Here is a 23,899-nt window from a genome sequence, read left to right as displayed (position 1 = left end):
AAATACATGTCACAAAAGATGCACAGAATTAAAAGAAGCCCAATAATAGCATTCTAAAACAGCGATAAAAGCATTCAGGCGGTAATTAACAATACACTCATTGGTTCTGGTGGGGAGGCACAAAAACTCTCAGACCAACATATTCAATATGACAGCATGCAGAGATTAGTTTCCGGGTTTTGCTGCTGCTGCTGCTGCTGCTGCTAACTGTTCCAGCTTCTGAGGGAGAGTCACAGTAGCGAAATGGACCCTGTCCGTCTTCAGTTTCTGTCTCACCGTTTGCAACACGCCCAGCTCCAAGTATTCCTGCTTCTGCCTGTCATACTGAGGCCAGCTGACCAGACCAGGGCCGTTGGGAGAGCTTAGGAGATGTACAAAACATGTCAACTACATCTGTTAGTCACTGTTGTCATTACATATGGACATTTTTGTTAGCTACTGATTTCATATGGTCACCCTTTAGAAGGAATGCCTTATTACCCTTTGATACCAATGGAATGCTAATTCTGCACATCTACTTGAAATTTATTCTATTTTAATTGGTTTGTAAACACAAAGTCATTCTAAATCATTCTGACTCTATACCCCATTTGTTCATTCATTCATTCATGTTTGCATGCTTGAAACTTCAATCTTATACACTATGAAGTCAGGTGATTATTGTGGGTTTGACCCATATCATGTTCCTTCAGTCTATTTTTCTGTAGTAAGTACAAAAATATTGATTTGTGCAGCTTTAATGATATTGTTCTCATTGCTTACTCACCCAGTACGGACAAAATTGGCCCAGTATGCCATCATGGTCCTACAAAGCCTTTCATCGTCCTTGGTAATGTTACCTGAGAATGGGACAGGAGTAGTTAAATCCCTGATACCCATTAACCATGATGTGAACGATGCGATCATACTTTAATGTTTTTGTGTTCTAGCCATATGATCTGTTCATTCCTTTAAGTCCCAGGTCTTGGGTATGAACTGGCCGTGCATACAATATACACAGCATGGTACATATAACCTACCAATGATTTTTATGTGTCCATTCCAGAAACATCCACCAAACATGAAACCGACATCATCTGCATGATCTGCCTTCACAAAGCTGGGTCTGGTGTGTTTATGGATCTCAGCGCGGTATACAAACTCATACATGTAAATGGGAACACCCACATCTAAAAAGACCAAGGAGAGAAAGGACAAAAGGTTTATGCTAACAATAGTAGGTAGGTAATTGTGTTTGTTGTTCACTACAGGGTGATGCATGAACTCTATGACACTTTCCTTATGCCAGACTGACATTAGACCACAAGAGCATCAAGCAATCTATAATCTATGCCGGCAAGTTACACCAGCATTAACAGAACGTCCTCCTCATCAGTCAGTCCTCTGTAAGCAGCACAAACAAGTCACATTTGTTTCCATTTATCCACAGAGCTGTGTCTTTCTTTGCCTGGCCCCTGACCTGCGTGGTAGCCGGCCACACTGACGACAGGCAGAGTCATCAGCAGATCTCCCATGATTTCAGTGAATCCATCTCTGATCTCCTCTGGAGTTTTAGCATCTTTCAGGTATTCATCAGCGATGAGGCTGTTGGCCAAGGAGGCCTGGATTAGGGAGGAAGGTTGGACAATCAGATTTGAGACTCTGAGGTAGTCCTCTTTTTTGTCAGGACTTTCTTTTGGATGGATCAACGAGGAGGAGGATGTCATGACCTCTTATCAGCCACTGGCCATGTATTTGTGGAATAATGTGTCATATACTATTTTATTAAACATCGTGTCAGTATTATTCATATCAGATGTGATGTGATCTCAATGTGTTATGTGTTATGTGTTACGTGTTATGTTTCTTCTCAGCCAGCTGGATCAATCACCCTAACCCATATTTAAAATACGCTTTGTTTACTGTTCTCACTTGGATGTTTGAGCTTCACTGTGCAGAGTCTGAAACTAGAATGTAGTTTTTAAATGAATCGGATGTGAACCGCTAAAAAAAAATGTGTCTCTGCTCTCCTTAAATCTCAGTTTAACATGTGTACGTACAAGCAGGACGTTGTGACATCACAACTAGCTTCTAAACCAATCATAGTCCAGTATGCAGCTCACATGTGCGCGGCGTGGAAACGTACTTACTTGTGCACATACACTTAGAACGTACTTTTCAGTAAAGTAGGAGGCAGCTTGTGTTTAAAAGTTTAACTTGTGCCTCATATTGCCCCATGAGGGATGAATTAAACATTTAAAACTGAATAAATTTTTTTGCTATTGATGCTATTATCAGGTTTTGAAGGAATAGTTTTAGTTAACTTTTTGGGTGGCAGAAAATAATCAAAAATAATCAATTACACAGTCAAATAAAATGACAAATTGTCATATCAAATAAATAAATATATATATATATATATGTATATATATATAAACCTTTGCTGCAGCCCCCATTAAAATCAACCATCATCATTATCATCAACAAGCAGCAACAGCTGTCATGGAGCTCACCCCTGTGGGATTGAACATGTTCACCACGGCCATCACAGACTCTCTGTTCATGCCATGTTCCCAGCCAGGAGGAGCAAAGCTCTGTGATCAACACAGACACAGACAAAGCTTCAAAACGTGACAAATCCTTAAAGTTAAAAGTATCTAAACAATTAGAAAGCATTGTGAACTGTCTGACCTGAGGCAGGATCCATCCAAACTCATGGTTGGTAATTCCCATCATCACTGGAACCTTAAGCATCTCTTTCCTCTTAAGAAGCTCCTCAGCTGTATCGGTCAAAAACACTCCATCCACCACGGCCCCCAGGTAAATTTTCATCTAAATGCAAGACAGAACATCCTGGTAACAGCCAGCTGGCTAAAGGGAAACCAATCTGTCAGAGGGTGTTCACAGGCTGCCATCTTGTGGCCAAACTTACGTTTCAAATTCTGATCAGGAATTTTGCACTGAACATGGATCCAATTAAAATTCCCCTTTAGACAAGGTTTCTATTAGTTCTTCTATTGATTGTTGACACTGTTGTTTTATCATACGATATTTATAGCAGGTTTCTTTGCATGGATAGGTTGAATTGCTTTAGAATTGTTGTTAGTATAACCCCAGTTACAAGACACATTACATTTTGGGGTATTTACTTGAATTTGCTATGCTTGTGGAAAACCCTCTCCCGCTCCAACCTGCCTTCACCTGCCTCACTGTTTCCTGAACGGGTGGGATGGTGAGCCCTGGACTCTATACAGTCAGCCAGCTTGTGCTCTGAAAAGCTTGGCCAACCCTTTTTCAGAGAACAAAGAACTTCGCTGTCCTCACATGGATGCTTGATCCGTCTCATAGCTCCTATGTTCAAGATATGCAAGTTTCACTTTGTTTGAAATGAGTATATGTGCAGATTCATGATTCATTGGTTGTACTGTTTACGACTCAGAAGTGGTTACATTATTTCTTTATTCCTAAATTTACACGGTAATTGTCTGAAAGATGAACTGAAATGATGATGAAGATGATGAAGAATTTTGATGTCTAGATTAATATCCTTTGTTATGTTTTTCCTTCTGTCAGACAAAACCAGTTAAACTATCCCAAACAAAGAGTGGACTAGAACTGCTGCCTGTTCTAACAGACAAGTCGCTGAATTGATAAAAACCTGGAACCAGAAGACCCTTCACAAATTCACTATGCCTTCAACTTAAATATTTAACAAGGGTAATTTAATTGTTGCTTGTCACGATGCACAAGATACTGTGGGTAAGTTATATCCATACTTCAGCAGAAATATTTCACAGCATTATTATGGATTTGCAGAATGAAGTTGAATATGGAATACGATAATTGTTTCATCATCATCATCAACAGCACTTTAACTGTAATAATTATTTTTTTATTTCATGTCAACCCTGCTGAAGAGTTTACGTTCGTTCCTACCTGCTGCTCTTGTACTGGGGACAGTTTTAAGTGGAACAGACATAGAGGGACATGTGCAACAGTAGACTGGTCAGTCTGCTGTGCTCCCCAGGAGAGTGAAGCTGGGTGAACACTGTCTTGCTGTGTTGGTGTCGATTAAAGGAGATAACTCAAAGAAAAACTGCATCCTGCTTATTACCGAGAAGGACTCGAGAATTCTTTCAGCCATGAAAAGAGGGTTAGGATTACAATAATCCCCAATTTGCATTTTTTCATTTTTGGTTAATCCAGTGTTCTTCCATATACGAACTTTATAAAATTAAAAAACGAATTAAACTTGAACCACACTGTAGAGACAGAAGGATCCACGAAATAAATGATAGAATTAAAAAAAACAAAAAACACAATCAGCACAATCAAGTGACGGCTTAGATACATAACATCTGCTTGTATATCTGCACAAGACCATTTACCTTTTTAGTCACCTCAACTAGCTCATCTGTACTTTTCCCCTTCATACACTGGACCAGTTCCTCTGTGCTTCTTCGGTCACATCCAGTGAAGTTGGCAACAATCTAGGTATAAGGAAGAGATTCATGACAAATGCATAAGTACATATGATACCTTGATACAATAATTGTGCAGTAAAACTACAACTCTTTACGTAGTGGACTCTGGTCGACGTGTGAAAGTTGCTATAAAAATGTACTTGTACCTGAATTGTTATTGAATTTAAACTCATCAGGTATTTTTGTCCTCATTCCCAAAGTGGATAAAGATCAAATCATACAGTCATATTTAAGTTCTGCCATTACAAATACACGTGTTCAGAATAATGCATGTGCATGTGTTTCTAAATGTGTGCTAATCTACCCAGTTCACGTGTTACAGTACCTTGGCATAAGACAAAGGATGGCTTGTAGTGTAGCTCCCAAGTGTTGCTACTCCACTTTGAAAAATTGCCCTCTGAAACAGCCCTTTTGATTGTGGAGATAGAGTCTATTCAGAATGAAAGATATAGGCATTTGTCAGTCATCATGTCCATTTGTCATGATGAATCATAGATCAAATTATCATCTGCACTGATTAAGTGACATTTGGGTCACTTGTGTGTGTGTTTTTTTTTTTTTTTTTTGGAAGTGATTCGTTTTCTTTACCAGTATGGATGCACTGATACCTCCTGCAGATTCTCCAGCGACGGTAACAGTTTGTGGATCACCTCCGAAGGCCTCAATATTTTCCTGCACCCATCTCAGGGCTGCCAGCTGGTCCAAGAAACCCCAGTTGCCCTTAGCATGTTCATCCCCGGTACTTTGTAACAGACAAAGTCACTTGTGACAGAAAATACACTTAAAGACTAAATTTCACTGAGAACATTCTGGAAACTGTTACTGTGATACTGTGAATGTGGTGGGCTACACCGTTCCTTACCTCAGGAATCCCAGAATGCCAAGGCGATACTGAATAATAACCATCACTATGTTTTCATAAGCAGCTAATGGAGCGCCATCATACTGAGAAGCTGCACCCATTGCAAGACCTCCGCCATGGATCCACACCATCACCTGACACACAACATGACACAGGTGCCTGCTGTTCACGGCTGTTTGCAATGCACCGCCCACATTGTGATTCATTACAAGCAAATGCTTATATAGGCCCATAATAAACCGAGATGAACAGTCTGTTTACTCAAGTTGCGTCCATAAAAACACTGTAAGCCTTCATAAGATTGCATGATCATCCCTGTAGCTACGGTACTAACAGTACGTACAGTACTGAGTTCTCTAAGCAATTGAAATCTTAGTTCTAGTGTAAAAGCTGAAGGATTTCAAACTCCCAGTCAAAGAGAAAGAGACTAAAGCATTTACATTTTGGCAGAGGTGTGACACAGAGAGCAATGGAAAGTATCAGCCAAACTCAAAGCACTGGAATTAGGAAGTGTAATCAGTGACAGATGATGTAGGTGTAGGTGCAACAGTTGAGATGGCAGGTTGAGATTAAGCACTGACACCTGTTAAACTTTGCTCAACTGCTAAATGCAGCTGAGGTCTTAACTCTATAAACAGCTCAAGTGTAAGTTATAATTTCACCAATGAACAGAATCAGTATCACATTTTTGCATCGACCAAACAACTTCACAAGCTGGAACAGCCTACACAGTATCTCCAAAACTCCATTTGCCCTGAAGACGCTTGAGTGGTAAAACCATGCGTGCTGTAAGGAGATTGTGTTATTTTGCCTGTACACACATGCTGTCTGTTTAACCCACCGGCAGCTTGTGCCCTTTCATGGCTTCAGATGGAGTGTATACGTTCAGATACAGACAGTCCTCTGAAAGACTTGGTGGGGTGTATTGGATTGACATGGTCCTAGAGACATTCACAACTATTTCTGGATCCTGGATACACCTGAGAAGAAGAAGAAGAAATAATCATCCAGACTGAAAAAATGTTACTCAGATCTTGTTGTGTGTGTTCCGTGCCCTTCACTGGTCACCCAGCCTTACATAGGGGGCTGGCGTGTGCCGTCTCTCTCCCCCTCCCAGTGCTCTGCTTCCTGGGGTGCAGCCATGCGGAGGGGCCCCACTGGGGGCTGAGCAAAGGGAATTCCCAGGTATTGCTTCACGCTCCTCTCTGTGCCTTTCAGCGTCACGTATTCCCCCCTAATTCTGCCATTTTTCAGGGAGACCACAGGATCGACACTCCCTGCTGAAGATATTTGAGTGTGTTAGAAGATATACGTGTGTATATAAGTGTGTGTTTGTGTGTGGAAGGACCATACCAGTGTTTTTGCAAGGTTGCAATTAATGTATATTCCACATTACATTTCCAGTAATTTCCTAAGGCATGTTTTTTTTTAATTCTTTGACTGCGTTAAACCTATACTTGATGTGAACTGCATTTCCCATGAGTGCTTGCATGACTAAGCATAGTTTGTAAACTCCAGAGCTGTTTGGAGCGTGTTAACATTTCTTTCTCATCTTGCACCTGAGCATGATTTTGTCAGTGGTAATGTAAAGTGTGCTACAAAACACAGTTCTGATTTCAAACTCACCAGCTAAACTCTGTTGAACACGTTAACATACTATTTTTAAAACTGTTATATTTAAATTCAAAATCTCAAAGCACAGCACAAACAATCGACTGCAATTTGTGCCATTTTGCTACATCTACATCTAAAAAAGCGAAGGCCATATACATCTAATTCAGGTAATGAAGGTTTACAGAGGACATAGATGTATTTCATGGATAAGAACTTGTGTCCAAATGCAGAAGATAAAAAAGAGGAAGAGAAAACTCAAAGTATATCAGCTGTATAACTTGAAAGCAAAAGTATATTAGAAAACTTACTTTAGGTACTTATTGGAAATATTTTAAAAAAAAACTAGCAAAAACACTGTGAAACACAATGAAGCATTTGTTGGTTCCACCAAATTGGTGAGGACTACATGTGTCTTTGTCTTTTGAACAAAGGGCTCCTTCTCTGAACTCAGCTTCAGTGTAGTTTGCACACGTGTGCTAAACTCACCCCTGGACCATGACAGCCACCATCGGCCAGTGTGGGACACATGACCCTACAGAACCAGAGCTCCCTCACTGCTCTCTCTCTGGACCCCTGAGGGTCCAGCTCTGTTTCACCTTGAGCTCTGCTGGAGACCAGGTCAGCGCTGTGCCTCATCTCACCAGGACCCCTGAGAGTCCAGTCCCAGACCTGCAGCTTACTCCTCCAGCCCCAGCCTCAGTGTGGCCTGTACCAGACCAGACCACCTTTTTCATGGCAGCAACACAAAGCCCTGCCTGAACCAAGCTTATCAGCACCAGCAGGTATGATCCAAGAGTCTGCCAGCTGATCTTTAGAGCAACAGGAGCACACCAGCAAGTTAGCACCAAGCTCCTAACCAGCAAGGAACAAAGGAACGATGGATTCCTCCAGCCTGCAGCCAGGACAGCATTGAGTTTGATTAGTGTGATGTGTTGTAGCCATAAAGTTAAGTTGAGGTTAGTTTGCTCGCACAGACTTCACCCACTTTACTGTACGTGTAACAGTGCATTTTTATAGAATGGTATTGACACTAGTCTAAACGATCTGAATACATTTACCAACACTGTGGCAAACTAAAACTAGTATTGAGATATATATGTCAGCAATTGTAAAAAAAACAAAAAAACAACAAGCAAGCAAACAAACAGGCAAATAATAAATAAATACATAAATAAAACCTCCAGCCTGGGCCTCACAGCAGAGTGGGACTAGTGAAAGTGAGCATGAATGGTTTTCTGTTTCTATGTGCCTCTTGCCAGGGTCAGATGGGATTGGCTCAACACCCCTCGCGAGCGACCCTTAAGGATAAGCGGTGTAGACAATGGATCGACGATCCAACGATCCTGATTGATTCAGAGCAGCCTAAGTTATTAATAACTTACAGAAACATTGCATGCAATAGTCCACCTTTCCGCTCCGGCATGCATGGGGCCCTTTGATTCCAGCTGTCCTCTCCTCTTTCCTCATTGATTTGATAACATTATAAGATGAATCTTCACAAACGGTAGTTACATGCAGCCAGAGAGTGGTTATTATTAAAGACGGCTCTAAAATAGTCACCGAAACTATTTCTGTACTTTTAGCTTTTATTTTTAGGTGTACAAAATGTACTGCTTTATGTCGGATAAAAGTTTCAGCCCACCTGTTGCAGGAGCCAGAGTACAGGAAATAACATCACTGTGTTAAAAAGTTCTGGGTAGTATGCTCAGACCTTTGTTAGATTGTCCCATCCACATTTTCATCCTACAATCCAGGGATTACTGGGTGGGTTTGGAAATTTCTTTAACCCTTAATCCAACCTTTCAAAATTCCTTAAGAAAAACTCACACATAGTGGTCAAGCCCTAACAAGGTTCTAATAAGTAACTACTGAAACGCTGACAAAGTGAACAAAGTTTCTCTGTCTTGCATAATTTATCTTTGTTAGATTGTTCTTAACATTCCTCAGGCTACTAAGATATTTGAAAACTCTACATGTACACCTGTCCATCAAAATGTTCCGCCGTAACGTGGGATAAAATGAAGTGTTTTCTTACCTGGTGTTGCCTGAGCGATTGTTACCAGCACAGGAAGGAGATAAACAATGAGCAGTACTGTTCTCATCCTGATCAGGCTTGAGGAAAAGACTCAGACTTTTGGAATTACAGTGTACTTTCAGAGAAGTAGCCCTCTGCCCCTCTCCTGGCCCTCTAGCACCTCCCCTCACACACACACACACACACAATCCCACTCATCATGTCACAACCACGGCTCAGCATAAATAGTATAATCTCCATTGATTTAACCTCCAATGCACTACAAGCACAACTCTGATTGCTGAGTCAGAAAAGACAAAGTCCTGCTCTTTGACCACTACAGCTCGATGCTGCCAACCGCAATTTAAATATACGTTGTTTACTTTCTATCATATGGTGAACACACAATGTTTTCTTGCTTCGGAGAGATTCGGAGTGAGACTGGATTTAAAAGAATAAAAAGTTTAGAACAAATCCTTTTGTCAGCAGGTTTAAAGTAATTAAAGTAATTCTGATTCCTAGAGAACAATGAATGAACACCAAAGCAAACACAAACGGTGCCAGTGGTGCCGTGCTGTGGCCACACTGAAAACAGCTTTTCTTTTATTTGTTCTGTAAATAGAACACTTTACACATCCAACTTTGTGTTTGTCGGGGTGTAAACTGTACTACGGGAAAACGAGCAAAACATAGTTTACATAATGTACATGCATAGCAAGTGTAACACTGAACAAGGACTCGTACTAACTGATTCATATTAATGTCTTCCACTCATAGTATTTTACACTGAGCACATCAGTGCCCGACTGGTTCTTGGAAATGTCTGTTCACATGATAGCGTGTGTGTTGTTTGAGCACACAATGACGTTGTGAAAAGACTTAACACTGTTTTGAACGTAGAGCTTCATTTTGGATGAGAATCGTGAAGTTCTTTGTTTTTGGATTTGTGCATCGTGTTGAGAACACTATACAACACAAACTAATTATTCACATATATGCTCACACACATTTCAACATGCACAGTAGAGGAGGAGGATATTGAACGTTCAATCTTCTGATTGGTTTGCAACCCACTCTACCTCTAAGCAAATATTACATATATGTTACATATTATATATTACATTTTTCTACACAAGTTACATTTGTCAAAACTCTTTATCGACATGCAGCTCAGCACAACAGTTAATCTTACATTTGCCAAAATAGCAAAATTATAACATGGAAAATCAGAATGACAACGTTTTGGATAGACGTTAGGAAGTGCATCAGAACGAAGAAAAGGATCCAGGAGGACGACGAGCGACGTCCAGGTGCAGCCAAACAGATAGGACCTGAGCCACAGCGCCATGGAGACCTGCAGAGTGGACAGAATACAAATACACAAGCTCAAGCACAGCAGTCACACAAAAGAGAGGATGAAGATCCAGAACAAGAGCTCCCGTCACAGCTGATGGTCCAGCGCAAGGAAGCCTGAGTGAAGAGAGAGAATGAAGAAGAGAGGAGAGGAAAGGAAAGGAGATAGAGACAGCTTGGATGATCATGTGTTTGTGGTACAACAAAAAAAAAACATTTGTCAATGATATGAAACCCCACTACAGAATTTTTTGGCAGCTGCTGTTAAAAGGGTTAGACAAACCACACACAGCACCACAAACATGTCTAAACTTAGGCTGTAGGTAAGACCGATCTACAAGCACGTGCAAAAGAAACAGAAAAGAGTGGGAAAAGTTTTTTAAATCGTCATGACAAGACCACTGTACTTGCCGAGGTTTTGGAACCTGGTTTTGGTTTTGGTTTAATGAGCTTCAGATTGGGAATGGAACACAATGGAACAATAAAGCAGGTAACTGAAGATGACAGAAATACTGCTATTATCCAATTATCCACTACTAACAGCCTCTAACAAGGTGCACATTGTACAAATGCCATCACAGTGTCGCACCGAACGAGGTTACTGACAGAGATCTCAGAGAGCTCTTGGTGTTTTAAAGACTAGTGCCAGTAATCTTTAGGCAAATCTAAATTGAGGAGATGTGAACAGACCCTAGCATGTCAATTCAATCTTCTATGCCAGAGTTCAGGTTTGGCAACACTGTTTACCTTTCTATAATCAGTAGAGATACAAAGTGTTCCATCAGGCCGAACAAACACGGTGAGCTCCGTGAACTTGAGGTGGGAGCAGCAAAGCTGTGGCGTTGTAAATACCCAAACTCACTGTGTTACATTCTGCTTAATGGAAGCTTATCTACGACATGTTGCAGAGCAGTGATTGGGTGAAGGGGAATCTCCAAATAATCTCTGATGGATAGCAATAGACCTTTTCAACTGTGACAACGGGTGAAAAACTCAGGAGCAACTTATAATATTAATGATTGCTCAGTCCCACTAACTGTTTGAGTAAGGCACTCAAGTGAGCGATCGTGCACCAAAATAGACCCTGGACCTGCTCCAGCAAGGCTAAACGCTGCTATCCTTCCTTAATGTTATTAATTACACCAATGAAATAAAAATGTCTTCCATAATAAACATCTATTAAACCTAAAGTGCAACAAACTGAGGCCCTGAAGAAGAATACACAGCCACTTAATCATTAAGTCTACTGAGTATGGTAGCAGATCTGTCACACTGAATTTAGATACACGGTGATTTGATCCATTTGTTACTTTCAATATGCAAAATGAACACACTGATGTTTAGCAGGTCTAGTGTTTCTAATGTTTACAGTCTTAGTTAAGCATGTTAGCATACAAAGATGAATTCATTAGCATTAAATTAGTACCATGGCACTACTGGAGGTTGCAGGTATTTAGTCATACACCACATTATTGGGGAATAAGACTTTTGACCTGAAAGCCAGGAGATCACCAAACTAATCGCAATCCATCCTGTGGGAAACTTGACTTGCTGAGTAATGGCTGATGACTCTCCAGATATGACTGTTTTGTCAAACAGAAGTACTAACACTGCTGCTATATAAAGAAAACTGCTAGTGGAACTGATTTCAGTCCAGTCCAAATAAACACACAGCCAGTTGCCAGTGTCAGCGAGTCCACTGTTCTAATGCTAAATAGACTGTACTTGTATAGCTTGTCACTTCACCCATTCACACACCGCTCACGCAAGCTGATGGGAGGTTGCCAATCTGCCAACAGAAACTACACACACTCACACACTCAGGCGACAGCTTCGGGGGAAATGTGAGGTTCAGCGTCTTCAGTGTGCCAAGGACACTTTGACATCCCACCTGGAGGAGCCAGGAGTCATCTGCCGATCTTCTGATGGGTGGACTACCTGCTCTACCTCTGAACCGAAACCACTGTTCTGATCTTAGTTAATATTAGAGTGTAAAACCTCAGGAGAATGATGCATGATACCAAAGTTACTGGTTCTTTAGTTACTTCGAATTTCCAAAATGTGTCTGTGTTGTATTCGGCATCATTTCCCATGCAACAACAAAAGTGTATGAGGTGATTCAAACACTAATAACATTGCTGTATTTGTCACATCCGTCTTCCTTGGCAGGGATGAGCAGTAGATTACTATTCCACTTGCAAACACTGTTATGTTATTTTGTCTTGCCCTGGTGACCCCATGTTAACAAATGCTGCAAAAGTACCCTCTTGAATACTGCTTTAGTAGATAAAATATCACAAACTACTCTCCAAGGGGGCCCAATATGTAACAAAATATGATTAAGTGCCCTCTAGGGTGCCCTTCCAGTAGAGAAAATTTGATTGAAGTGCCCTCGAGGACGCCCTCCCATCAGAGAAAACGTGATTGAAGTGCCCTAGGGTGCCCTTGCAGGTGAGAAAAAGCAATGAGATGTCATATGCCCATAAATCTTTAAAAAGTTAATAGCTTTCAAATCTGAGTCACATAACTAAACAGTTTTAAGTCTGACCACAGTTTCAAACTGTTAAACCAAAAATGCATCAGGGCCTTCTGATGCCCCACTGCATGCAGCTGGTGACTCTGATCCACCACTGCACACGTCGACGAGTGTGTAGGTGCTATTATCATTAAATATTAATGCTCTCCTGGTCTCACAGTTGTAGCACCAAACCAGCCAGTGTGGCAAGTCATGCTCCCTCACTGTGTAGCTCTACGGAACATAAAATGTAATGTGTTTTGTCAGCTCTTAACTTTCTGAGCTCTCTCTGGAGTATTGTCGTTTGAAAGGTGGCCACTAGATGGCACCAGTGAATTTAGAAGGGAAGAATCCAGCTGCAGCTCCTGTGCAGTCATGTTTGAAAGCAGTACCACGCAGTGGTGTGATTACAGGGGCTGCTGGTTCTAATCCCTGCATGGAATGACACACATAACTTTATGGCAAGAAACAGTGGCTGGGTGTATTGTATTGATTACAATAAGATTTGAAAAAGAAAAGCGATAGAGGTATAAAAAGATTAGAACAAACGTCAAACTTTCTCACAAATGTCTCTTACAAATGTTGTAAATAGAAGGTAAAACTCTCATTTCTAAATAGGTAAATATACCTTTCCCAATAATGCATCATGTCCCTGCCGTGTAAAAATAAAGATAGGCTATTAAAAGGCTTAATCTGTACCATGAAACAGTGTCAGATGAAACAACACATCTCAACACATCTCTCACCGGGTGTTCAGTCTGTATTGACGTTAGTGACTGAAAACATTTTCAATAAAATTTCATCCCTAACAAACAATGCGATGTGTCCTTACCCCCTTAGTATAACTCAGAATGTAACACTGCTATTTTTCCTTGCAGATACCTTTGTAATGCAATAACCTCAATCTGAGTCATCCGTGCAGGAAACTGAAGCAGCCTGTCACCAGCCCAAAAGGACCTCCTGGCTAATCACATGTCTGTATCATAATTAAACAAGGATTAAAGTAGACTTCAGTATATAGGGGGCAAAACAAACAAGGGGAAAGACAAAAACCTTCAAAGAATATTTAATTTGAGAGTAATTACTTAAATATCTTAATACATATTACATACAGAGTACATAATGAACTTCCCTGACAATTTGTATAATTGCTTTATTTATCTTTTTAATGTCTTGGTTGTTATTAAATAATACTGCATTGAGTTGACGCGTAATGTGTATTTAATTTGATTTCGTTTTATTTTGACAGATTTGAAAAAACGCTTGCTTCGGACGGGGAAGTGTGAACCAATAGGAGAGGATTGCGGTGCCTGACGTCAGAGCGAAGGGGCGTTCCAGAGGCGCGTCCTCTCCTCAGTAGTAATTGCTGTTGGCTGTAGCGCTCGAGCTCCATTGAAAGTGGCTCCTCGATTGAGAGACCGTGGTGGCGGACAGGGGGGCGGACCGGCGAGAGGAAACTTGACAGAAAACAATAACAGCCAGTCTGTTGACTTCCACAGAGCTGTTGTTATCCATCCGTGCTAACGCTCCTGACAGCAGTCAGCCGCGCTCGCTGACAGACGTGCAAGCGGTGGTGGCGGAGACGAGCCCCGCCAAGGATTAACGTTAGCAGGAAAACGGAGAGAAAGGTGAGGTGAAGGCGCGTTTGGGAAGAAGAGACGGAAGGCAGTGAAAAGTAAGCGGACTCCGCCACAGGTAGCCAACCCTGCGTTAGCTGCCGTGGCAGAAGATATCAAAGTGCAGGCAGGTCATGCGGATTTCTCCGGTCGTTGGTCGGAGCGCCGCGTCGCAGCAATAAACGGAGGTGGAAAGAGAGAAGAAGCACACGACCGAAGAACCAGACCTTCTCTGCCGCGCGACCAGACCGTCCAGGCAGGTTGCGGTCACAGGGGAGAGCAGCTATGTCCCGGAGAAAGCAGAGCAAACCCCGGCAGATAAAGCGTAAGGATGAAACGTTTGTTGGAGGGGTGGTTGTTGTAGCGGGGAGCCGCGCGCGGTCTGGGAAGAAGCCGCATGACTCCTCCGGTGGAGCTGTGCGTTCACTGTAAAGTTAATAAGTAATGTGAAACTCAAGAGTAACCACCGACCGTCTCGTCAGTAGTTTGACGGCACCGTCCTGTGGGTAAACATCGCCACAGACGGCCAACACACACACGGGGGGGGGGGGGGGGGGGACCTTCGGTGCGAGGTGACTTGAGTTCAGCTTTAGCATTTTCTAAGAATAACCGGATGGCGTTGCCAACACTTTTTCGTTTTTTTTTCAAGATTATTAAAGCGCCACTTTGACAGCCCCGTTATCTAGACTGTGTGAGATTATGAGAAAAAAAGTTTTCATTTATTACCCAGCACAGAATGCTTTGTCCACTGGCAGCTAAAAACTGTGGCCGCGGCTTCCTGTTTAATTCTGTTGTGGAAACGTCAGTGTTCTCTGAAAAAGCTGATGTGAACAGAGATAAAGCAGCGATCCGATGTGAGCCCAGATAAAGATTAAAATTGGATCTTTTTTTATTTGTTTTCTGTCTGAGGCAGCGCCGAGGCCTTCGTTGCATTTTCCCCCTGGCTTTTCACTTCTCTTTCCCAAAGATGGGGCGTCAGATAAAGCGCCTGGCTGATCTCTCCGGCTGATAGCTGCTTACAATTGGATCTTTTTTTTTTTCATCTATCCTTTTAACTCAATAATGCATCTTAGGTCCGCTTGAAAGGCCTTTTCTTGCTCTGGTGCGTGGCTGGCCTCCGTGCCTGACGAGTTCTTCCTGTTTATAAAACGTGTGTAGGTTTATCGCTGGTGACTGATGTTCAAAGTTGATATAAAAGCGGATTAATCACGCTGTCATTAACCCCTCCTCGGTGCCCTGCGAGGCCTGTCGCACCCCGGGCCCCTGAAGAGGCTCAGTCCCAGTGTACTGTCATACTGGAGACTGAATGTGTGGGAGGCAAAGATGAAGAAAGTGAGCGGCTGTTTGTTTGGAGGCTGCAGCTGGAATGGAAACCTTAACATCAGCAGGACAGTTTGCCGTCACACTGAGCAAATACTAATATCTTGTCAACAGTGATTGTGTCACTGTGTTCCCAGAAACCTCTTCTCTATGTGCAGTATTAGGACATCTAGCTTTTCTACCAATAATAATAATACTACTACTACTAATAATAATAAGGAGTTGACATTTCTGACCAAAATAACCTGATCGTGTGCTCTGACCTCGCTGTCAGCAGGTGTATTTCTATGCAATGTGATTTTTTTTAAAAAATGAATAAAAATACACCTAATGGTAGTGATCACTTTCTTTTTCGTGGTCTAATGCACATCTCCCCTGTGGAGCACTGCTCGTGTTGTTCAGAGCAGGAGGTCATATCGCACCGTGGCACTAAGTTGACATGATGAAAACTAGGACTTAACTATTCATTGTTAGCATACTTTAAATCACATTTTTATGTCAAAGTCACATTGCTCGTGTGAGCAATTGATTGTAATCCTAATTTACAGTATTAATACTGTAAAGGTCAAAGGTTAGTCAGCTGATTTTGCCAGATGGGAATTGCCGTTGCCAGAGATTTTACTCTGCTTTAGCTGATTCAAGTTAATTCTGAGTGAGTTGGTCGAACTGCTAATGAAAGTCTTGGTTGTTGATTCTATACTGTTATTGCCGCAGACTGATTTCATTGAGGAATGCATATCACTGTGTGACAAAATGGTGGGTCTCACTCTACATAAAGAGCTGATAGCCCCACTTCAGCATTGGCCAGATAGCTAGCAATTATCTCGGTAGTTCTTGAGTGTAAATGAAAGATAGCTTTCACAAAATATTTACAGTTTCAGTTTTAGTCAGAACAATGACATCTAGAAGATGTCCTCAAGTTGCTCAGCCCTGCTGCAAAGAGTTAAGTCGGTAGCACTACCTCGCTAACCTGGAAACAAGTGTCATGCCCATGATTGCTCTCTGCAGATGAGCCATGGTGAGGTTTCCTAACTAGAGGATGTTGTGAAAGTTGTTTTCACCTGCTCATGGTCTTCCATAGGTTGTGCGCGATAGCACTGAACTGATGCCATCTGTCATGATCAAGCTGCTGAACGCAATTAAGAATTTGTGTCGATGAGGTTTCTCTGGTGTGCCACGGCGAGTGGTCTCTTTAGCGTCCTCTTTTTTTTTTCTTTTTTTTTCACATGTTTCCATACACAGGCCTATCAGCTGTGAACTCCCAGCAGGCACCTACAGTAAAGCCAAGAGCAAGGCCTGCAGATGTATTCCAGACCCTGAGGCTGATAAACCCAGGCTAGACTTGACGTGTAGGAGAGAGAGAGTATGTGTACATGTGTGTGTCTCAGGGGTGTCATGGCCGTCTTTATCAGTGCTTCTGGTCCACTATGCTTCACTGTGCACCAGGCCCCAGCTGCGGTCGAGGCCAGCCAGGCTCTCAGACCCGTGACTCTCTTGTGATTTGGCAGACATTTTGATAGGAAAGAGTGAGGAGTGATAAGGACTTTGTTCGGCTGGGATGTGTGGGGGTTCAGCGGAGGTGGGGGCTGCTGGTGTTACCACTACCACAACTACTAATACTACTGAGGCAGTGTGTCCACCATGTTGTTTTGAGCATAATACTTGCTGTTGCTGATATGACAAATTCTAGTCAAGTTACAGTGTTGTTGTGTCAAGTTTCTTTATCACAGTAAAAACCTCTAGCTTCCATTCTGGAAACTGTTTACACTACAAATTGACGATGGTTGTTGAACTACTGTAATTTGCTGTTCTCTTCTGATCTGCTCTCTTTTTGGTGTTAATCACCTGTTGATGCAAACTTCAATCTTTCTGTTGCAGCTTCACAGTTATAGTCTTCCATTGGAAAACCCCCCGAAAGGCATTTACCATGAAGCAGGTACGAGGAGCTTTGAATAATGCCCAAAAGATGAGAATCTGGATGCTTTGAGCAATGTGAAGTTGCAGCCCTGTTGGCCCACCAGTAAACTACACAATTTCATTTGTTTTGAGCTAGTTACATATTAGTTGTTATTCGCTTGACCTTTATCTTTTGGAAAAGTGGCAGACCTATGATAAAGTGAACCTGCACCTGCATGTATTGAATGCCTAGTCAAAATTCGAACTTTATTTTATGCTTTTGTCAGAAGGTCCTGATTATCTTATGTAGGGAAAGTTTTGCAAAAGTGTTTTCATATCAGTCCAAACTCACATTTTGGCATTTATCAAAATTGTCTATGTTATCCTCAGCTCTACATGTGATGTAGTTTGGTAGTGTGCAGCTCCCGAGGAGCAAAGTTCTTCTCCCCAATTCTCTGATTTTTTTGTTTGTTTGTTGTGAAAACCAGAAAAGCATCAGTTGACAACAACAATTCCCCGTGAAGTGACTCAGAGGTAGAGCGGATTGTCCATCAATCGGAAGATCAGCGGTTCCACCCCCGGCCCCTTCAGTCTGCATGTGAAAGAGTCCTCTTGTCAATGTGTGTGAAAGACTGTATGAATCTTGTGTGAATGGATGTAGTGCCCGCTTTGAGTGGTCGAAAGGACTAGACAGGCACTATACACCCCCCACCGCCACCTCCACAAGTAGTACATTAAGACAACATAGCATTGATATCTTTTTCAATTTTTTTCCTGAACAACAACAATGGATTAAGTCCATGGCTTTCTGGAGGCCCGTAGTTGAGGGGGAGAAGCGGGCGTTTGTGTAGCAGATATTTGTCTGTGTCTCTTTGTGCGTCATCCTCCCCAACGGTTGGTGATCTTTCAGCTCGATAAGGCTTCTCTCCTTGATGGAGAGATATGAGGCAGGCAGCCAGGCAGCCCACTGAGGCTGGATCCCTGGGCTTATATTTTGGCGGTTGAGATGGGAGACGCGATAAAACTTGGCGGCGATCACTGCTGATATCGCAGAAAGCAAGACAGAGGGGGGAGGGGAGGGGGTTGGGCAGATGGAAGGAGAGATGGAGGATGGAGGGCACATTGTAATTACATCTGGCTGTTGCATGCCATTTTCCCAGCATTGTCTCATTGGTCTCAGTGGTTTCGTTTGTGATTGGCTGGGGGTGGAGCACCAGACACTTAAAAGAAGAGAAAACCGAGGGAGAGCAGGGAAAAAGTGCAGCGTTGAGAGGGAGGGAAAGAGGAGGAGCTGAGGTAGATGGTGGAAAGAAAGAGATCGTGAAAGTGTGAAAAAACACAGCTGTTAGATGAATGTGTTGTGGTGTATTTTTAATGGCAGCCCAGCCAGCTCTGCCACTCCCCCACCCCTCTCTGAAAGATGTTTTGTGCTGATAAGGAGGCCTGCTGATGGTAGATAGATAACACCCTGTAGATCAACACTGCTGATTCTGTGTGTGTGTGTGTGTGTAAACTCAGTTCTTATTATATCAGTTCCAGAGCTCAGAGGTCACCATGAATAATATGCTGCCTTCCATGGTGTAAAGCAAACCAGGATGCCTATGGAGACCAGACAAGGAAATCACCACACTGACCTCCTCCTCCTTTTCTTCTACTTGTTCTATTTTTTTCTGTCATAAAGTGTTGGTTCAACTTGTTTGAACCTTGTAGAACCTAAGTGTTTTTAGATGAAGTGGAACCTCACTTGAGACAGGTTCCAGCCGAATGTGTTGCAGCTGTATGAAAGGAATGCGTTACTCTGTTGTTCTTTTATCAGTAGTCTGACAAGGCTCAGGTCACGTGATTGTTACATGGATGCACAATTGAGAGATTAGTTCATACTTTGTGAGCCAAACTGTATAAAACACACAAGCGCGTCTAAATTCCAAGCAAACACACACAAACACACACCCAGAAGAGTCATGCAGTGCCTTGGTGGCTTTCCGTTGTGTTTTTTTTCTGCTTCTTTGTTCTGCTTTTAGCTTGATGTGAACTTTCGATAAGCCGCGGGGCCTGATCTCCGGTGCAGATAGAGATCGCCAAGTGTGATTAGAGTTGTTATCAGGCTGGAGCAGGCAGGAGCTGCGGCTCCACCGCAATAACAACAGGCCCAGGCAGGAGCAGCCGGGGTCTGGACCCTGGCAATCAGTTCCAGCCCTAATGGGATTAATGTTGTTGTATAATTAGATGATAGGTGTGAATGCATTTCTTTTCTCCCTCAATCTTTTTTCACTCATACAAACCCCCTCCTCCTCCTTTCCTCCCCTCGTCTCTCCTCTCTCTCCTCCCTAACAAGCATTGTCATTGATTAATTTAATTAAAATTAATACCACGTATTACTCCTTCCAGATTCTGTGTAAGATAGTGCAGACATGTTGGGAAATTTTGGTGTCAGTTGATGATTATCTCCAGGGTGATTTTTTTTTTTTTTTTTTTTTTTTTTTAAATATTCGTTTCCGTTAAAGGCGTAAAACTTGAAGAGCGTACAATAAGCGCGAGGGGAAGAAAAAGAGGAAAGTAACAGCATCAGCAGGGTGACTCGCACTGGGTTGATTCTACTGACAGATATTAAACTAGCTAGATGGTGACTGATTGGCTATCGGTCGCCTATGTTTCTCATGCTCACAATGAGATAGCTCGGTGTGAGAGTTGCATATTACTGCAATCAGTCATACTCGCATATGTAATATCTGCAACTGTGGCGAACAGAACACAGTGAGCAGTGAGTTTTCAGTGGGTTGTCTGAGCAGTCCTGCTGTCGGTCCTGGCTCTCTGTAAGAAAGCTGTCAATTCTGGTCGAAGAAGCTGAAAATTCACTTTCCGCAATGACGTCTTTGTCTTGTGACCGACAGATTATTGAACTTGACCTCTTCTTTTCAACTATTTGGAGTTCTTTCAAAATTAGCAGCAATTTTAGTCTCCCTTCACTGTTTTGCGGATTTCTTTCTGCTTTTGTTAAAGGTGTTAGCTTTTTGCATTGGTGTGTGTTTGCATTGTGGCTGTCCGAGCAGTGCTGATAAGGTGTGTGTGTGTGTGTGTGTGTGTGTGTGTGTGTGTGTGTGTGTGTGTGTGTGTGTGTGTGTGTGTGTGTGTGTGTGTGCGTGTGTGCGTGCGTGCGTGCGTGCGTGCGTGCGTGCGTGCGTGCGTGCGTGCGTGCGTGCGTGCGTGCGTGCGTGCGTGCGCGCGCGCGCGCGCGTGCGATCAGGTACACCAAAGGGGGAAGTTGGTTGGGTTACAGAGGAAACACAGTTCATGTTTGATGTATGGATGAGTTATTACCCTTTCCTGCTATTTACTTAGGGAAAGGCTTCGTGGTGAATTATGGTTCCCCAACTCGGCACTGTTGTAAACGGTTTCACCCTAGACCTCTGCAGTGACGACCCCATAGATGAGGGAGGGGGAAAACATTATTCCGACCAACAGTGGCATAATCTGTGTCCAAACTGTTTGCTCTAGAAGTAATTACCACTCTGCCAGATCTTCCCAGGGAGCTTTGTGAAGGCTTAACTCAAGGCTGACGGCTCTCCATCAGAGACTTTGGATGTTTAACCACACTTACCAAAGAATCCATCCTTCTCCTTGTGCTGCTGTCTGATCAGTGCATGAAAGCACAGGTTTTAGGACACATGTTGGTTCAGTGATGGTTAACATGCAAGGTGCTCATCAACAAAAACCATAGAATACAAACCTGACTTTATCAAAGTGGACCAAATGGAGGTCAGTTATTTGGGGTATAAATCAGCTGTGTGCGTACTTGTAGGAGTTGTATTTGTGTGTGGAATGGCTGTGGGCCATGTGGCTCTGATCCCTGGTCAGAATGACTTGTAAGCCCCCTCCCTCCATCAGCACACACCAGCAGTAGTGATAGGACAGGCCATTTGCTCCTACTGTGGTGAGCACTCTGCTAAGGCAACCTGGGCAAACAACACCGGTTGACCTGCTTTTACAGCCAGAAACACACAGCACTTTGCAACTGCTTTTCTCCTGACCGACCAACAGTAAATGCAACAGTAGCTCAAAGCTGGCGAGCTTCTCAGATCACTGATATTAAAGAGGTCAAGTTAACAAGAAGATGAAGATTTACAGGAAGATCATGCATGTACATTCATGCACATTGAACTTTGACCCTGTGTGCACCTCAGTCATTTAGTGAGGAAAGCCTCATCATGTCATAATAATCTTTCTTTAGTGTGTTCATTTTAGTGTCTTCGTTTAGGTTAAATTAGCAACTTTAGCAAACATATTTGCAACCCAGATATTTGCACTGAAAATCAGTTGTGTTTGCGTTCATAGATACCTGCATAGAAGTAATATGTTGTGTAACATATTGAAGATGCAATAAACAAACATGTAAAGCACAGGGTAAGTCTCACACAGGTAAACTTCAACCAGTCAGTTCAACGAGCCATGTTGCTGAAGCCAGTCGGAAGAAGTGCTATTCCATAAACAAAAAGTTAACTCGGGAAAGAAGATAAGATAAGATAAGATATTCCTTTATTAGTCCCACAGCGGGGAAATTTACAATGTCACAGCAGACACAAAGAGATATAAAAAAAAATATGTACAGCCACGGTAGAGGAAGTTTAAAAAGTAGAAATATCGTATACAAGTGGGAGATATTACCAGGTATGGCACATACCCTGTGAAGTGAAGTTGCTCTGAATAAATATATTGCACAGTTGGTGTACATTATAGTGCCAGAATATGATAAAATGAAAAAAATAAAATAATTAAAACAATATGTACAGCTACTTCTATACACATACAGCAAGGAAATAATTCTGTGGTGCATTTTTGTCTTGTGTGTCTGGGAATGTAAACAGCAGTAACAAGAAAGTGTCGATAATATGAGGACACAGAAGATCGAAGATCGGTTGTATGTGTGATGTCTGAATGGGTGAATGTGGTGTAAAAGTACAATGAGACTAGAAAGGTGCTATACATGTTCATCTTCACTTTGAAAGTTCAACATCTGGGAAACATTGTTCATGAACTTTAACTATGTTCGGTTTGACATATACATTCTCAGTGGCTCCAAGTGAACTTACAGAGTGCAAAAAACAAATCTACAAACAGTATGTACATACATGGAGCTGACAGGCCAGACTATTGCTATACTATGCTGTATAAACAGGGCTGTGGCACAGGTAGTGTATGACAGTGTGAAGATGGCCAGATTGAATATTAATAATAATATACATGTGCTTATATTAAGTGCTTATTATAGGGGCGTGCATCTCTTCCTTACGTGGCGGTCCAATACGGCTCAAGATACATGGGCTACAATACGATTCAGGGACAATACCTCTTAATATAAAATGATACGATTTGATTCAATGTAATCTGAATCCATTTGTGTAAAAAAAAAAAAAAAAAAGAAGGAAAAATCATGCCAGAATAATTGTTTATTTTTCAAAAAGACACAAACTAAACAGACTGGCTGTATGAAATGTGAAAAAATATGCAATAAGCTATTTAAAATAGTGATATTGATACTGTCTCCGCACAGTGCAGTACTGAACACTCTTTCTGATGCCACATTGGTGGCTGGTATACAGAGGAATTTTTTGCAGTAGATGACCGCAGTGGTAAGTCCACTTGTAGTGGATTGTCATTCAGGGACATAAGAATCTGCTCTCTGTCCCTCCTGATCCCCTCACTGGCCATGTCCCTTGTAGCTGCGAGTAATGTGGTGCGCTGTGATAGTCACATAAGCATCCCTGGCGGAAGAAGTCCAGGTGTTGGTGGTTATTGCCGCTCATTCTGCATTTGAAAGTTCTTTTTTAGTTGTTATTACCTTGGACCTTGCGGACTTGTGGCTGGAAGAAGTTTTTAAGAACCGCATCTTTGCCTTGGGTGTTCTTGCTTGTGCTCGCACTAGGAACCACAGGTTACTCGCTGGCCACATAGGCGTCACCGTGCTGTCTCAACAGGTGAAGGTTCAGATTTGTCACGCTACCACTGTACTTAATCGCTGTTCTACACACTTTACAAATGGCCAGACTTTGATTGCACTGTAAACTTTGTTTATGTTGTTGCCGCCTCCGAAATGATGTTACGCTCGTAAACGTCACCGTGGAAGTCTTCTGAGATTGGAGTGGCCATATGTAGCAGCAAAGACCCAGTCAACCGGTTTGTCACATAAGAACCAGCAACTGACCGGTTCATGTTACGCTTAGATCGATTCAGAAGTCCACCAAGCGATGC

At 42.3% G+C, this 23,899-nt stretch overlaps 2 protein-coding genes across 3 annotated transcripts in view; one reads left to right on the top strand and one right to left on the bottom strand.

Annotated features, from left to right (window-relative positions):
* Positions 1-19: 19 nt before the first annotated feature.
* ces3 (carboxylesterase 3) lies at positions 20-9,081 on the bottom strand. 2 transcript variants are annotated; one of them, XM_070830984.1, is made up of 13 exons: positions 8,975-9,081; positions 6,404-6,602; positions 6,167-6,305; positions 5,326-5,459; positions 5,052-5,205; positions 4,789-4,893; positions 4,368-4,469; positions 2,671-2,811; positions 2,493-2,573; positions 1,460-1,601; positions 1,020-1,169; positions 767-839; positions 20-361 (listed from the first exon to the last, which is right to left on the bottom strand). In XM_070830984.1, exons 1-13 carry the CDS (start codon positions 9,039-9,041, stop codon positions 166-168), a joined length of 1,683 nt encoding a protein of 560 aa, XP_070687085.1. In that variant the 5' UTR covers positions 9,042-9,081; the 3' UTR covers positions 20-165. The 2 variants fall into 2 exon arrangements, with proteins under 2 accessions (XP_070687085.1, XP_070687083.1); XM_070830982.1 differs by having other exon boundaries at positions 6,404-6,605; positions 8,975-9,069.
* A 5,189-nt stretch (positions 9,082-14,270) lies between these two features.
* The window catches only part of zfpm1 (zinc finger protein, FOG family member 1), a 92,379-nt gene continuing 82,750 nt past the window's right edge, over positions 14,271-23,899 (top strand). The window contains exon 1 of the mRNA XM_070830259.1: positions 14,271-14,762. Coding sequence (XP_070686360.1) covers positions 14,723-14,762 — 40 coding nt within the window. The 5' untranslated portion in view covers positions 14,271-14,722. The remainder of the gene's footprint in view (positions 14,763-23,899) is intronic.

The sequence above is a fragment of the Pempheris klunzingeri genome, chromosome 5 (assembly GCF_042242105.1).
Source record: "Pempheris klunzingeri isolate RE-2024b chromosome 5, fPemKlu1.hap1, whole genome shotgun sequence".
Classification (NCBI taxonomy): Eukaryota; Metazoa; Chordata; class Actinopteri; order Acropomatiformes; family Pempheridae; genus Pempheris; species Pempheris klunzingeri.
Note: the sequence above shows the minus strand (reverse complement) of the source record. Positions and strands in the feature narration are given on the sequence as shown.